Source organism: Megalobrama amblycephala, linkage group LG10 (genome assembly GCF_018812025.1).
Source record: "Megalobrama amblycephala isolate DHTTF-2021 linkage group LG10, ASM1881202v1, whole genome shotgun sequence".
NCBI lineage: Eukaryota > Metazoa > Chordata > Actinopteri > Cypriniformes > Xenocyprididae > Megalobrama > Megalobrama amblycephala.
The window spans coordinates 4,111,050-4,125,884 of NC_063053.1; the positions used below are offsets into that span (position 1 = coordinate 4,111,050).

A 14,835-nucleotide genomic window follows, 5' to 3' on the forward strand; every position below is an offset into this window, starting at 1 on the left:
GCTAGGCAACACTTACCTGGTTCCACGGATGGACAGAGGGAGCAGTCGAGGCTTTGGCTGCCCGCTGCTCGCTGCTGTCCGCTGGCGACAGAAGAGGGGGATGAGAGTGGTGAGGTTTTTCTCCTCCCACTGCTCTCCAAACCCTCTTCAGACCTGGAAATGGAGGAACTGCTCTTTTAATTTTGGGTACCACTGCCTCTTGGGTCAGTGGCGGAACAGAAACAAACCCAATAAAAGGATTTACCACCCGGCCCTCCTCCAGGGGTGGAAGAGCAGCCCCACCCATTTCTGGGTCGCCCGTCTCAGGGGTGATTCTCACCAACCACTTAACAGCTGCAGAGACGGGAGGCGTCATCTCCCCGCAATGGACACAGCAGAGCCTGCTGGGCCAGAGTTTCTTGCAGGGGACGACACCCTTGGCGACGAGCAGACCGAGGGGCGGCCCAAGAGGAACTCAATGGTTTGTCATGGGAAGCTCCCCGATCCGCTACTAACTGAGGAGAACCGCTGGGCTCAGTCCTCGACAGTGTCACCGAAAAGGCCACCTCGTAAGATGGGAGCATTGAGAAAGCATTTAGCTTGACAACCTCTCGCACCTCACAAGGTAAGCCAGGGGGCACTTCTGGACCACTGAGGTGGACATCGTCTGGCTGAGGGCCTGCGCCGTGACTTTGATCACGGTTAGTCAACAAGCGCAGCTCAACCCCAGCACAGAACTACCCTCATGCAAAAAGAGTGCCTTGGCCTCACATGCAGGGTGGGTGTGGTCTGTGTACAGCCACCCCAACCAAGAGGGTAGTGAGAGAGGAAAAACTTATGCAGATTTTGGCACTTTTGGCATTCCATATTTATGGCACCAACACACCCCCATACTGCCAAGTTTTCCATGCACATCTGGAAGACCCAGGAAAGCATGGCTGTAAACTCCGAATCTGAGTCAGCATAAGCACACACCATTACAGTGGGCAGCGTCACCCTCATTTCCAGAGCATAACAGCACTCTCTCCGATGCTGCAATCGACATCTGTCCCTCAGCTGGAGCTCTGAATGAAATGCTAGGTTCCCCTATGAGTAGGACCAGCAATCCAATCCAGAAACTGCACAGCTTGCAATGCGCTAGAGAGGGAGGGGCCCTAGGGGGTTGGTTCCCCGAAGGAACCCCTCAACCTCATGTCACCCAAGCCATATCAGCAAAGTAGACCTCTTCTGGTGCACCAGAGAGGGCGCTACAATGGAGATTATGCAAGGGAACCGCGCATCTAGAGCGCCGAGCGAGCGCTGGGTTGCCGTGACAACCCGCGCTGCAGCCCGGCAGCTCGACGGCACACGACACGCAGAGGAGCGAGAGGTTTGCTCTCGCTGATCTCCACGGTCTTCCCAGAGTGTCGGGCAGACCCGCGGCTGTGCTTTTACACACAAGCGGCAGCTGGCCAACAACAGAGGGGACTCAAGCTTCCCGGAGAAAGAGGAGTCACGACCGGCGTGTCGACGTGATCATGTTCTCATATGAAAACATGAAACACCCACGAACATCATTTCAACACGCGCCCAGACATGTGAAACAGTGATCGTGGCCGTCAGTGAGGACAGGAACGACCGCATCCAGAAACACAAGTAGGATGTCATCTTTAAAAAGACGCGAATCTACTTGTGTAAGCTCTTTCAGGGACTTTACTCTTTTAAAAGTGCTGAAGCACGCAGGGGAACGGCCGCCGCAACACAGACAGGGATTGTGTGCAGCCTGTCGTGTGCCCTCTCTCTCTCTTTGAAGGCGCTCACTCTTACCAGCCGTAAAAACGGCTTTTCAGCGCTCAAAAGCGCACCGTACCGGCCGTGAGAACAGCCTTCCGACGCTGTCAAAACAGCTATTTGCTCAAAAACGGCAAACGAAACAAAAACAGAAAAAGAGAGGACTTCAACCCCGCTGCTGTGCTGTTCGCCTGCACTCGAAAAAAAAAAAAAAAGAGAAGTTCAACCAAAAAGCTTGACTCGTCTTCTAGCAGACACTCGCTTGCAGAGAACAGGAACAAACACCGTTCGGCTCCGAAGCGAAAAGCTGAAGATGCAACGCACCTGCTGCTCATTATATACCCGCGCTGCGAGGCGAGCAGCTGATGCATATGATTGCATGCCAATGTGCATTGGCTCGTTTTAGTTACACTCGAAGTAGATTGGCCTCTCTAGCGAGATTCCTATTCGTCGGTCTGTCCGACGTACGTCGAACGTGACCGACTGAATGGGAACTGACATGATCCATGATATCATGATATTTTTAGTGATATTTGTAAACTGTCTTTCTAAATGTTTCGTTAGCATGTTGCTAATGTACTGTTAAATGTGGTTAAAGTTACCATCGGTTATTACTTTATTCACGGAGACAAGAGAGCCGTCGCTATTTTCATTTGTAAACACTTGCAGTCTGTATAATGCATAAACACAACTTCATTCTTTATAAATCTCTCCAACAGTGTAGCATTAGCCGTTAGCCACGGAGCACTATCAAACTCATTCAAAATCAGAAGTAAACAATATAACAGTATACAATACTCACATAATCCGACGCATGCATGCCGCATGCATGACGAACACTTTGTAAAGATCCATTTTGAGGGTTATATTAGCTGTGTAAACTTTGTTAAGGCACTGTTCAAGGCAAGCGCAAGCTCTGTGGGCGTGGACCACGGGATTTAAAGGGGCCGCAGCATAAAATCGGCACGTTTATAATGATGCCCCAAAATAGGCAGTTAAAAAATTTAATACAAAAAAATCTATGGGGTATTTTGATCTGAAACTTCACAGACACATTCAGGGGACACCTTAGACTTATATTACATCTTTTAAAAACATAATCTAGGGCACCTTTAAGTAAAAATAGCAATAGCAATAATAGCAGTAAAAGTGTAAATAGTGTTAGATGCTATTAACACTTGGCAAATACTATTTGCACATAAGTACTGTGCGTACATTATAAAACAGTACATGCAATAATATCATTCACTTATTTCACAATATATTCTTCACTTTTATTTAACATAAGGCATTTATCTTTGAGCTTATATGCAATGGGAAAAGTGTACAAAAACGGAATCAGAAATGGAATCATTTTAATTTTTTTTAAACATGTATGTTTTTATTATTATTATTATTTTTTTTTTTTTACTTATTTTACACACAATTTTACTTGAAAATGAGAAATGTTGCCTTGGCAACTTGATGAAATAAAATAAGTTTAAGTTTTTAATATCTGATTTCAGTTAACGTTTATTTTATTTCATGAAACAAAGATATTTTAATGGCTTTTTATTTTTAGTTGTAGTTGTGGTATAGTTTTAGTAACTATAATAACCCTGTTCAAAGCTATAGACATAGTGTAAAATATAAACATCAAGTCCATATGGAAATGTTCTTCTCATCCAAAAGAATAGAATAGCAAGCAATTGTGTTGTCATATCACCTTAAATGTGTATAAATCATCCCTTAAATGCTGACACAATTCAAATGTCACATTCGACCAACAGAAAAATGCAATGATTTGAACTGTCCCATCCCTGAGAAGAGAAAAGCTGACAAAAAGAGCTGAACTGTTGAGCAGGCTTTTGCTCAATGAGTTGTGAAGTGAGAAATCCTAAAAAGATAAGCGAGCGGTAGGCTATAACCCTCACACATATCCGCCCAGAGACAGCACGGGTTATGAGCATTGTGAATTCATTCCCCTCAGAACTGAGGAAGTGTATAATATATACCGGGCTTGTCAGAGGTAAGCTGAACACAAGGACGAATCCCTTGCTTTTTGCACCCAAGCACTTTAAAAAGTTCCAAGGGCCATTATGTGCTTCCTGATGTGGCAAAATATTTATTGCCAGCTGGGAAATATGTTTGAGGCTTAGGGGTTTCATTTGTATATATGTTTCTGATGGCAAACTCTGTTCCAAAAACTAGAACGAACTCTTGCTGAATAGCACCTACATAGACAGAAACTGAAATTAAACCTCATAAGTGACTGATTAGGCAGAAACTGAAATTAAACCTCATAAGTGACTGATTAGGCAGAAACTTCATGCACCACACAAATAATGCTCTGCATTTCCAATAGTTTACTAAGCTAAATACTATACAGCAAATCTCGGCTTCTTGATTATTTATATCATCTCTGTCACGATTTCCCCTGTGTTGTGTGTGCGAGAACTTTCATTTTGATGTGTACTTTCTGTTTTCATTGCTCCCTGTGTTTACTTCCTGTGGTTAATTCCAGTTTTACTTTGTTTCTATAGTTACCCTTGTTTGTTTCCATAGTTTCTGATTACCCTCACCTGTGTCTTGTTAGCCTCTTGTTATCCTGTGCATAAATACCCCTGTGGTTCAGTTGATGTTTGTAAAGCTGTTGTGTTTCCAATACCTATTTGGCTTATTATCTCATTCTTTCCCTGTTTGGATTATTATCATCTTCTTCCTGTCTGGATTTATGTTTTCCTGTTTGGATTGTCTTTGTGTACGTGTGTTTATTTAATAAACTATTGCTGCGATTAGATCCTTGCCTCTCCTCTTCCCTGCTAACCGTAACAGTCTCAAAATATAACTATATTATCGTCCAGCTCTAATCTGATGATTGCAACTATAAGGCATGAAGATATTAAGATATTATAAACATTAAGGTCATAATTTTTATATAAAATCCGCTTTGAAACAGTGTGTACTGTGAAAAAAGCATTAGTGTATAAAAATGCATAGCATGCACATGGATATTGTTTAAATTACTTGTACTTTTTCATTTAAAACTATTTCAGTTGTATTGTGCACATTATTTGTGGGTTTTGATAATGAGCTTGTGTTGTGATCTGCATGCATAGAGACTGCCTCAATAATGTGTAATTGTTTTTCATAACCTGTGTTATTTTAATGTTTCTTTGTATGTTTATAATTGTGTAAATGTTGTTGCCTCTTGGCCAGGACTCCCTTGAAAAAGAGGTTTTTAATCTCAATGGTACTCTCCTGGTTAAATAAAAATAAAAAAATGCAGGAAGGCTAAAATACTCATTGTCTTGTTGTGTTGTGTTGTCAGCTGGGCTGTAGGGAAATTGCACAGGACTGCTTAAAGATGTACTTGGAAGGGAAACCCCCAGTGAATCAGTTCTTGTGTCGTGCATATCTCTGCCAGGCTCAGCTCATCTCTTCACACTCCATTACCTCAGTGGTAAGTCAAAGCAGTATATGGTGAGCTCATTAAAGACTGCTTCCTCTTTGACTTCTGCATACTGTACATGCCAATATGGAAAGATATATAATGAATGACTTTAGAGGAAACAAAGTACATTGAGTCTTTTTACTTGACAGCATAGAAACCACATATCAAGGCTATGGCAACCACCCACATATCTTCTTTTCTGTTCTTTTATGCCTGTATGGTAAGATTAGTATAAGATGTTTAAGTCTCTATATTTTTTCTCAGGGGAACTCAGGCTCCATTGAGCCACATGTGGATCATTTCTGCTTCAGTGTGGAATAAATCTGTCCCTCACATGTCATTTTGTCCCTATTTTTGTCGTTGTTCTATTTCCAGGAGGACTTGGATAAGGCTGTAATGTACTATCTGAAGGCTATTGAGATTGCCAAAGACAAGTCCAGGTAGAGTAAACAAAGAAAAGATGATAGAAACAAATTCTCTCTCATCTCCTGTCCTGATTAAAATAAGTCTGAAGTTCCTCAAGAAAATCAACCAAGAGGAGAATTGCTCTTTCATAGGTCAGTAGACTTACAGCCAAAGTATAGTTCACTTTTTACACATTCGCAAGGGTCAGCGTATAGTGCGCGTCATCAGTCATCAGAAGAGTATGCACGTACTGTACTCGCACCGCACGTACTGTACTTGGAAACTATGAGATATTTTATTTCAGGATTCATTCCAAATAACAACATTTATTTGAAATAGAAATCTATTGTAACATTAGGGGCCCTTTTTTAATGATCTAAGCGCATGATCTGAAGCTTGTGGCACAGGTCAGAATCTTCTTTTGCTAGTTTAACAACAGAAAAAAGGGTCGGCGCACCAGGTGCATGGTCCAAAAGGGTTGTACCTAGTCTCTTAATGAGTCATGGGTGTGCTTTGGGCATAATGTGCAATAAACCAATCAGAGTCTCATCTCCCATTCCTTTTAAAAGCCAATTGCGCTCGCACCATGTGGAAAGACTAAATGTTTCTCCAGAAAGCAATCCTTTTATTTTTAATATTTAAAAATGTTTGTGTGCTGCTGTGCATCCCTGTGTGTGTAAAAAGTAGCGTGTATGTGTTGTGCACCCACCTATAGGCACATACAGTATTACTAATGTGTCCTTAAATAAAAAAAAATAAATGAAAAAAATACTGCGCTATTGACTTTTTGTTGGTCAGTGGCGCAGTCGTTTTCATTTGCCTCAAAATAGCAACACGCCAACAATGCACCTGAACACACCTCGTTTTCAGACCAGCACGCCCATGGGTGAACATATGGGTGCGAGTGCATTTGCTATTTAAACAACGTGAGCGCTGGATGTGAAAATGATAACTGCGTCGGGCTGAAACTAGCAAAAAACACTTGGGGCCCTATAAGTGTCTTTACTGTCACTTTTGATCAATTTAATGTGCACTTGCTGAATATAAGTATTAATTACTTTTGTTTACTCTTTCTTACCCCAAACTTCGGAATGATAGTGTATCACAATATAGCAGCAAAACTTTTTCAACAATGTTTCTTGAGCAGCAAATCAGCATTTATGAGGGATCATGTGACAATAAAGACTGGAGTAATGATGCTGAAAATTCAGCTTTGATCACGGGAATAAATTACATTTTACAATATATTCACATAGAAAACATTCCTTTTAAATTGTAATGATATTTTACAATATTAATTTTTTACTGTATTTTTGATTAAATAATTGCAGCCTTGATGAGCATAAGATACTTCTTTCAAAAACTTTAAAAAAACCTTTTGACTGGCAGTGTGTGTGTGTGTGTATATACAGTTGCAAGAATAAGTATGTGAACCACTTGCAGAATCTGTGAAAATGTGCAAAATTTTAACAAAATAAGAGAGATCATACAAAATGCATTTTTTATTTAGTACTGTCCTGAGTAAGATATTTTACAAAAAAGATGTTTACATATAGTCCATAAGAAAAAATAGCTGAATTTATTAAAATGACCCAGTTCAAAAGTTTGTGAACCATTGATTCTCAATACTGTGTGTGGTTACCTGGATGATCTACGACTGTTTTTTTGTTGTGTGATGGTTGTTCATGAGTCTCTTGTTTGTTCTGAGCAGTTAAACTGAGCTCTGTTCTTCAGAAAAATCCTCCAGGTCCCAAAAATTCTTCAGTTTTCCACAATCTTTTGCATATTTGAACCCTTTACTACAGTGACTGAATGATTTTGAGATCCATGTTTTCACGCTGAGGACAACTGAGGGACTCAAACATAGCTATTAAAAAAGGTTCAAACATTTATTTATTTATTTATTTATTTATTTATTTGACAGGGACAATGTACATTAATTAACATTGCTGTAAAGGAAGTAGAAGGAAACAGGAATGCAGAAGGAAACACGATGCATTAAGAGCCGAGGGGTGAAAACTTTTGAACAGGATGAAGTAGTCCAAATTTTTCTTATTTCGCTTGAATATCATTTTTTTTTTTTTCATTTAGTACTGCCCTTCAGAAGCAACAGAAGATACTTGCATGTTTCCCGGAAGAAAAATTAAATACAATTTACCTTGATCTTCAAATTCCAAATGTTTTCACCCCCCATCTATTAATGCATCATGTTTTTTTTCTGGAGCATCAGTGAATGTTTGAACCTTTTTTAATAGTTGTGTTTGAGTCCCTCAGTTGTCCTCAGTGTGAAAAGATGGATCTCAAAAGCATTCAGTCACTGCTGGAAAGGGTTCAAATATGCAAAAATGCTTGAAAACTGAAGAATCTGCAGGAGCTGGAGGATTTTTCTGAAGAACAGAGCTCAGTTTAACTGCTCAGGACAAACAAGAGACTCATGAACAACCATCACAAAACATAAAAACAGTCGTGGATCATCAGGTAACCACACACAGTATTGAGACTCAATGGTTCACAAACTTTTGAACTGGGTCATTTTAATAAATTCAGCTATTTTTTTGTCTTATGGATTATATGTAAACATCTTTTATGTAAAATATCTTACTCAGGACAGTACTAAATAAAAAATAACATGCATTTTGTATGATCTCTCTTATTTTATTAAAATTATTCACATTTTCACAGATTCTGCAAGTGCTTCAAATATTTTTTCTTGCAACTAATATATATATATATATATATATATATAACAGCAGAGGATGTTTCCTGGCAAAGCACATCACCTTTTACAACCTCTGAAACATCTTGTAACAGCCACTGAAATGGAAAGAAAATTGTTTCGATTTAAATGTTTCAGCATTATGCCAGATCATCAATCATAAACGCCTGTCGTTTCAACACTAAGGAACTCCTTCTGGAGTAAACTTTGATACATTAACTCTAGGAAAGTAACAAACTATCAAGGGACATACAGCACACAGAGCTCGGCTGGATGATGTTATCTACTGTAAACTTGTAATTGGCCAGAGATGGATGTTTAATCACTGCATTTCTTCATCTCAGGCACTGCCAGAGGAAACACTTCTCAGATACTCTCTGCTAATATGCCGTTCTCTAGTGGATAAATTAGCCACTCTGAAATAGAGTCTTCAACCGTCTTTTTGTTGGATTCTGCATTCCTCAACCATTCTGCAATAATTGCTTTATTTCTCATGGACATTGAGGTCTCCCGTGGCTCTTTGAAAGGCCTTTGCCTTGTGCTCATTACACATTTACTAGGTTTCAGATCTAAGCCCAGCGTGCAGTATAGATTGAGATGTACTGAATAATCGGATACTGATCTTCCCAACAGTGATAACTTGAATAATTAATCGGGCTACTTTCTGCTTCCTCTTCCTGCCTCATTCTTACTTCATTAGATATTATTTCCTGGTTTTCAACGCCTCGCTGTTGTACCTGCAATCCGTCAGGCTGTTCCTGAGGCCTGGGAAGCGTCAGAACCTGGTATCTTCTCTCACACAGGTGGTCAAGGCTCTAGAGGAGGTTCAGGATCCTGACCATGCATGGAGGGCTGAACTAATGCTGTAGGTGGCTTCTAACCCTTTGAAATGAAATTATTGTTTTATGCACCCAAAGGAACCCTGTGAACAAGAAAATACTGTTTAATTCATAATGTTTCTTGCCATTTATTTATAATTATTTGTTAAATTCACTAGCAATTTCTGTGAAAATTGTAGCTTTACCTTATATATACATGCACCTTTATTTATAACATATATGTGGGTGAATATTATGAACAATGCCAAGTTCAGTGTCCAGGTCATAATTCAATCCAGTGGCAAAGAAAAGAAATATGCAAAATTATGTTTTGCATAAGAAAATGAAGCATGTTTTTGGAACATTGGGAATGCAAATAAAATCTTGGTATATTATATAAATTGTATGCTAGTTATAGTTATACATCATATTAGTTTTTGTTTCATCTAATGCACTTCAGGCAAAACCATTGTTTTTTCATGCACTGGTCAATTTTGGGATTTTGGTCTATTTTGCTTAACATCCATAACATCTAAAACATCTTAAATACACATTTAAGTGTTTATTTTATTTCACTTTATCTATTGGCATCTGTAGATTACATTACTCCAGTTAAGTAGCTTTACATACACCAGACTTAACATATCATATCATTCATATCATATATCACATCACATATCATGCATGCATTTTTACGGGGTTTGTTCATATATTATGAACTGATTTATATAACATTTTATTCTTAAAAATGTGATATTTTTTTCTTTTCTGGCTGTACTTTCTGAATTCTGGAGTGATAAAAATTGATATCCTCTGTAAAGAATTTTGAACTTGGTTAGATAATGCCACATTTGCATATCTAAATATAACATTTCAGAAAACAATTGTCTTAATTTACTGTGATTAATGGGGACATAGTTTAGTTAAAGATGTTACATTATTCAGTTGTAGGGTCTTGCCTTAAATAAAAATGTGTATGTAATAAGAATTTAATGAGAAACACAACTGAGTAATTTTCACAAGAAAGTGCTGAAGACTTTCTTTATGCATTAGTTCTTTATAGTTTTGCAGTGTAATTTCCACATTTTTGTCAGATTCATATGTAAAATTATTATATCAAATGCAGTTAATGCCATTTTCAATGGTGCAAAGTCATTAATTAGGACAAGAGCGCAGCCTTTAGAAGTTTGGCTCTTTTGAGGCAGTCGTGACCTTTGAACTCCTGAAATGACAGCACAGATCTCCAGGGATTCTGCAGATGATTCGGTTCAGAGCTCATAGATATGCTGCACTTTCATTTATGTTGGGTTTCAGGCTTTTTAAACCACTTACACTTATAGGTCAACTTATATAAATCCTTATGAAGTGATCAAACTCTTTTATGATTGTTTTATTGTTGTAGCCATATAATCCTGCAGCACAATGGAAACCCATCTCTAATAAAAGTTATAAGAGCTTTGTCATTGATCTTAAATTGAATCCGACTCTTTGCCTTGACTCTACAGTCTTTTATCGAAGAGGTTTCATTGGAAATTCAAATGGCAAAGGCCTGCAGTAAAACACACAACATAAAAATTTGTGTCCAAGTGAATGGAGTGAAGGCTCATATTTCATGTTGTTTTCACCTTGTGTTTCTATTCAGACACCTTGTTGAATGTCTGCTTGATGCTGGGAAGAGAAAAGAAGCAGCTGCCATGGCCAAGGTCACCTCTGATTTTATAGAATCACATAAACTAGAGCTTTATCCCTGGCTTTTCTCCATACAGGTAAATCTTTAGACACTCTCTTGTGTATTGCATGTCACTTCCGTTTATTAATCCTCCTCAAGCAGCTGTGACCTAGCTCAATGTTAGCTCAGGCTCTTTTTCACCAAAACGTTGGTTTATCTTGTGCGTTTTCTTTATTCTCCACACAACTGCCATGTTTTTGGCTCATATCTTATTTAGTGCAAATATTGCTGCTCATTCCCTCAGTATAAAAGCATCTGCTAAATTAATGAATGCAATTGTGCTAAATGTAGTTACTGTCTCCGCAGGTTCGACACAACCTCTTGGATGTCAAGTTGAATGATGAAAACCCTAGATTGCTTGTGGTCTACAAGATCCAAAGGCTTAAACAGTAAGGAGGACTTTTTTCCAGTTCACCTTGTTTTGGTTATTTTAAATTGGGTTCATTCCTAATGTTTTTATTTAATGCTATCTTCAAAAGCCAAACTGCATTAGCTGTGTTTCCATTCAAAGTTGCGAATTTAAATTATTCACAAAATTGGAATAGCGAATAAAGCAGCGTTTCCATCCCATGTGTTCAAGCGAACAAAATTGTCACTTCCTGGGAAATTGCCACAAAATATCAAATGAAAGTTGCTGCAATGAGGCTCTTTTTTGCTTCATCATAAATGATTTGTGTCTCAGAGCGGCAGACGCAGTGCAATAAATGCTGTCATGTTCTCTTGTGTTCGGATGCTGGTGTTTGGAACGCAATCATGTGAGACGCTTCTGGAGGGAATTAAACCAAATCATTCTGATGACAGCCTTTGGATCAGGCGTTTGTGAACCACCAAACCAACATTTGAGATGCGGTAATGCGATTGGTCTGCTGGTTAGTCCAGTTATCCAATCACAGCCTGAGGCAAAGTCACATGAGTTTATTGTTGCGCATTGGTCTTATCAGATAAAAATGTTCTGGCTCAATTGAGTGCATACTTTTTTAATCCACATTTTTAGAATTTATTCCCATCATGTTTCCATCCATTTCCAGCATTTTTTATGCAATATCCCATAATGCGTACAAAAAAAAAGGTGGATGGAAACATGGCTATTGACTCCTGTGGTTTAGATGTGGTGGGTCTCTCAGTCTGTCATCAGATCGCTTATTTAAAAGCATTGGATATGAACTCAGACAAATACTACAGCTGGATTCCTCAAAAAAAGTTACAGAGATGCATATCAAGTGTTTTCATAAAGACTCACACGGACTGTGGGGTCTAATATAATCTAATTAGACATGTTAAAAAAGTCTTGATCTGTGTATGGTTGCAGCTTCTGCCCACCTGTCAAATATAATATAGTCACTAGAGTCAAGGGTGGCATAAAATACGCAATATACGGTAACTCGGTTATGTCCACCAAGGCCTTCTGTGTCTTCTGAGGTAGTAACAGTAAATCTCGCCAGCTATGAATCAAAACAGAGCGGAGCATTTACAGTCAGTGCAGTTCTTTGTTCCAAAGAAGGATGGAGGAATTTGCCCCATCATCTCTTTAGAGCATCTTCAGGGTTACAAATCCAGGATGCTTACAGATCTATAAGCACCGGCACCCGCTTCACATCCGTCATCTGGACCATCATCTGAGGTTTGCTTTCAAGGGCATTGCATATGAATTTCACATACCTGTTACGATATCTCTATCTCTCAAGTGCATTTCACTCGTTTAGGCGAACTCTTTTTAGCCGCAGACAGCAGGGACCAGGCAACATCTCAGAAGGATGTGTTTGTCTGACAATAAATCTCAAAAAGGCCCCTCTGATACACTGTCAGAGAATCTTATTTCTTTGACTTTCTTTTTCTGGTTTCCACAGCTGTTTTTATCCTTCTGGAGCAGCAGGTATATGCATAAATTAGCATTATTAATGTACATTTTCAATACAGTATTGCTGCATATTTTAACACTATAATTACCGGAGCACAAAGACCCACTATCAAATAATGTTAAGAATTTCCTTACATTTGTTACATTTAACTAGAAATTTACATTTAGGCAGATGTTTTTATCTAAAGCAACATTGCATTGAAGGCACCGTTCACACATGACTTAGTCACTCACTAGTTTGAGAGAAAAAACCTCGTAAGACGCATCTTGGCATAAGTCACATCTTATTATTGCATTCAAAAATGAATGTAAAATACAATTAAATAAAACTAAACATTATAAACACTATAAATGCATGTATTTTACAACATTTCCTTTAAATTTAATGGTATTCAGAAAAGAACAGGAATGAAAATATAATTCAATTGTAGTGGCATTCATTATAACTTGGGCTCACTTTCTTCTCTCATTCGTCATGAATACAAATGTGTGCACTTTGCACATGTTTTGCATGCTTGAAGTTAATTCACATTGTGAATTGTTTTTTCGGTCACTTTGTCACGGAAAGGATTTTCTTTTTCCTGAAAAGCTAGTTAATGTTATACATTTTTCCCCCACCTTGTTACCGGCCTACAAAAATATTGGATGCCATCTTTATGTCAACTTGTTTGCTTTCAATTAGCGCAGGTTTTGTATTTCTTTTTGGAACTGATTGATCGTAGGCCTCATTGATCTGAGCTCATGCACCTCAGTGTTTTTGAGATGAATAAGCTTGAGTGAATGCTTTTCACTCAAAAACTCAGGTGCATGAGCTCAGATCAGCGAGGCCTACGATCAATCAGTTCCAAAAAGAAATACAAAACCTGCACTAATTGAAAGCAAACAAGTTGGGTAATAAAAGTCGCTTTACAATATGTCACAGCACTTGTCAGATGTTAAAAAACAAATTTTTTTCTGGAAGAAACGGTATACATATTTTTCCTCGGAAATGAACCCATGACTTTGTTGCTGCTAGTGCCATGTTCTTCTGTTTGAGCTTGCAAAACACTGAAATCAGTGAGACTAAGTGTTTTTGTTTCCATGTTCTTCACAGTATGGTTGATGTAAATGATATAAGGAGAGATGAGGTAAAGGCACTGAAGGAGATTTTCCTGCTGCTGACGCAGTCATCAGAACCCGAAGCGTCCGTCATCCAGGTCTCCAGTCCTCCACCGCACATGTACAGCTCTAGTGCTCCACCCAACCTCCCTGAGTCGAGTCCTCCACCCATCACACTGAGCTCTAGTGCGCCACCCAGTATCCTCAACTCCAGGCCTCCGTCCAGCTCCTGCAGCTCCAGTGTTTCTCTGGATCACGGCTCGTCCATCCCATTGACTGACAGGTGTGTCTAACATTCGGCACTGTCACAGCAACATCATGATGTTAATGTCGAAATGCAAGTGCAATGTTTTTCATACAGATTTCTCATTTCAGTATAACTTTAGGACTGTAAGAATTTGTTTTCATGATGTATCTCCTTTTAAAACAGGAAGTTGGGGTGGGTCATTTGGCTGGGCTCTTCCTTTTTTATATAGCCAATAGGCTTTGGATTATGTATTATCTGGCAAAACATGAAAGCATGAGCAAAACACCAACAAAACGTGATTTGATACTAGCTATTGCTATGTATCATTTAAAATAAATGTAAGGGAAAAGGAAATTTTCTTTCGTGAGTGCATGTCATTGGACAAATATTGATGTCATCAATATTTCTGGTCCTGCCCATGGACTGAATGTTTTAAATGCAGATTTTTTAAAAGAAGTCTCTCATGTTCACTAAGGCTGCATTTATTTGATCAAAGCTACAGTAAAAATTGTGAAATATTATTTTAATCCAAAATAGCTGTTTTCTATGTGAATATATAGTAAACTGTAATTTATTCCTGTGATCAAAACTGAATTTTCAGCAACATTACTCCAGTCTTCAGTGTCACATTATCCTTCAGAAATCATTCTAATATGATGATTTGATGCTCAGGAAACATTTCTGATTATTATCAATGTTGAAAACAGTTCATATTTTTGTGGAAATACATGTTATATTATTTTATTTTATTTTTTGATTAATAGAAAGCATTTATTTCAAAT

The 14,835-nt window shown here is 38.6% G+C and overlaps 1 protein-coding gene across 1 annotated transcript in view; it reads left to right on the forward strand.

Moving 5' to 3' along the window:
• The window catches only part of LOC125276504 (cilia- and flagella-associated protein 46), a 99,871-nt gene that overhangs the window by 8,370 nt on the left and 76,666 nt on the right, over positions 1-14,835 (forward strand). The window contains exons 3-8 of the mRNA XM_048204031.1: positions 5,060-5,191; positions 5,558-5,622; positions 9,004-9,168; positions 10,764-10,887; positions 11,157-11,239; positions 13,802-14,089. Of these exons, the coding sequence (XP_048059988.1) occupies positions 5,060-5,191; positions 5,558-5,622; positions 9,004-9,168; positions 10,764-10,887; positions 11,157-11,239; positions 13,802-14,089 (857 nt within the window). The remainder of the gene's footprint in view (positions 1-5,059; positions 5,192-5,557; positions 5,623-9,003; positions 9,169-10,763; positions 10,888-11,156; positions 11,240-13,801; positions 14,090-14,835) is intronic.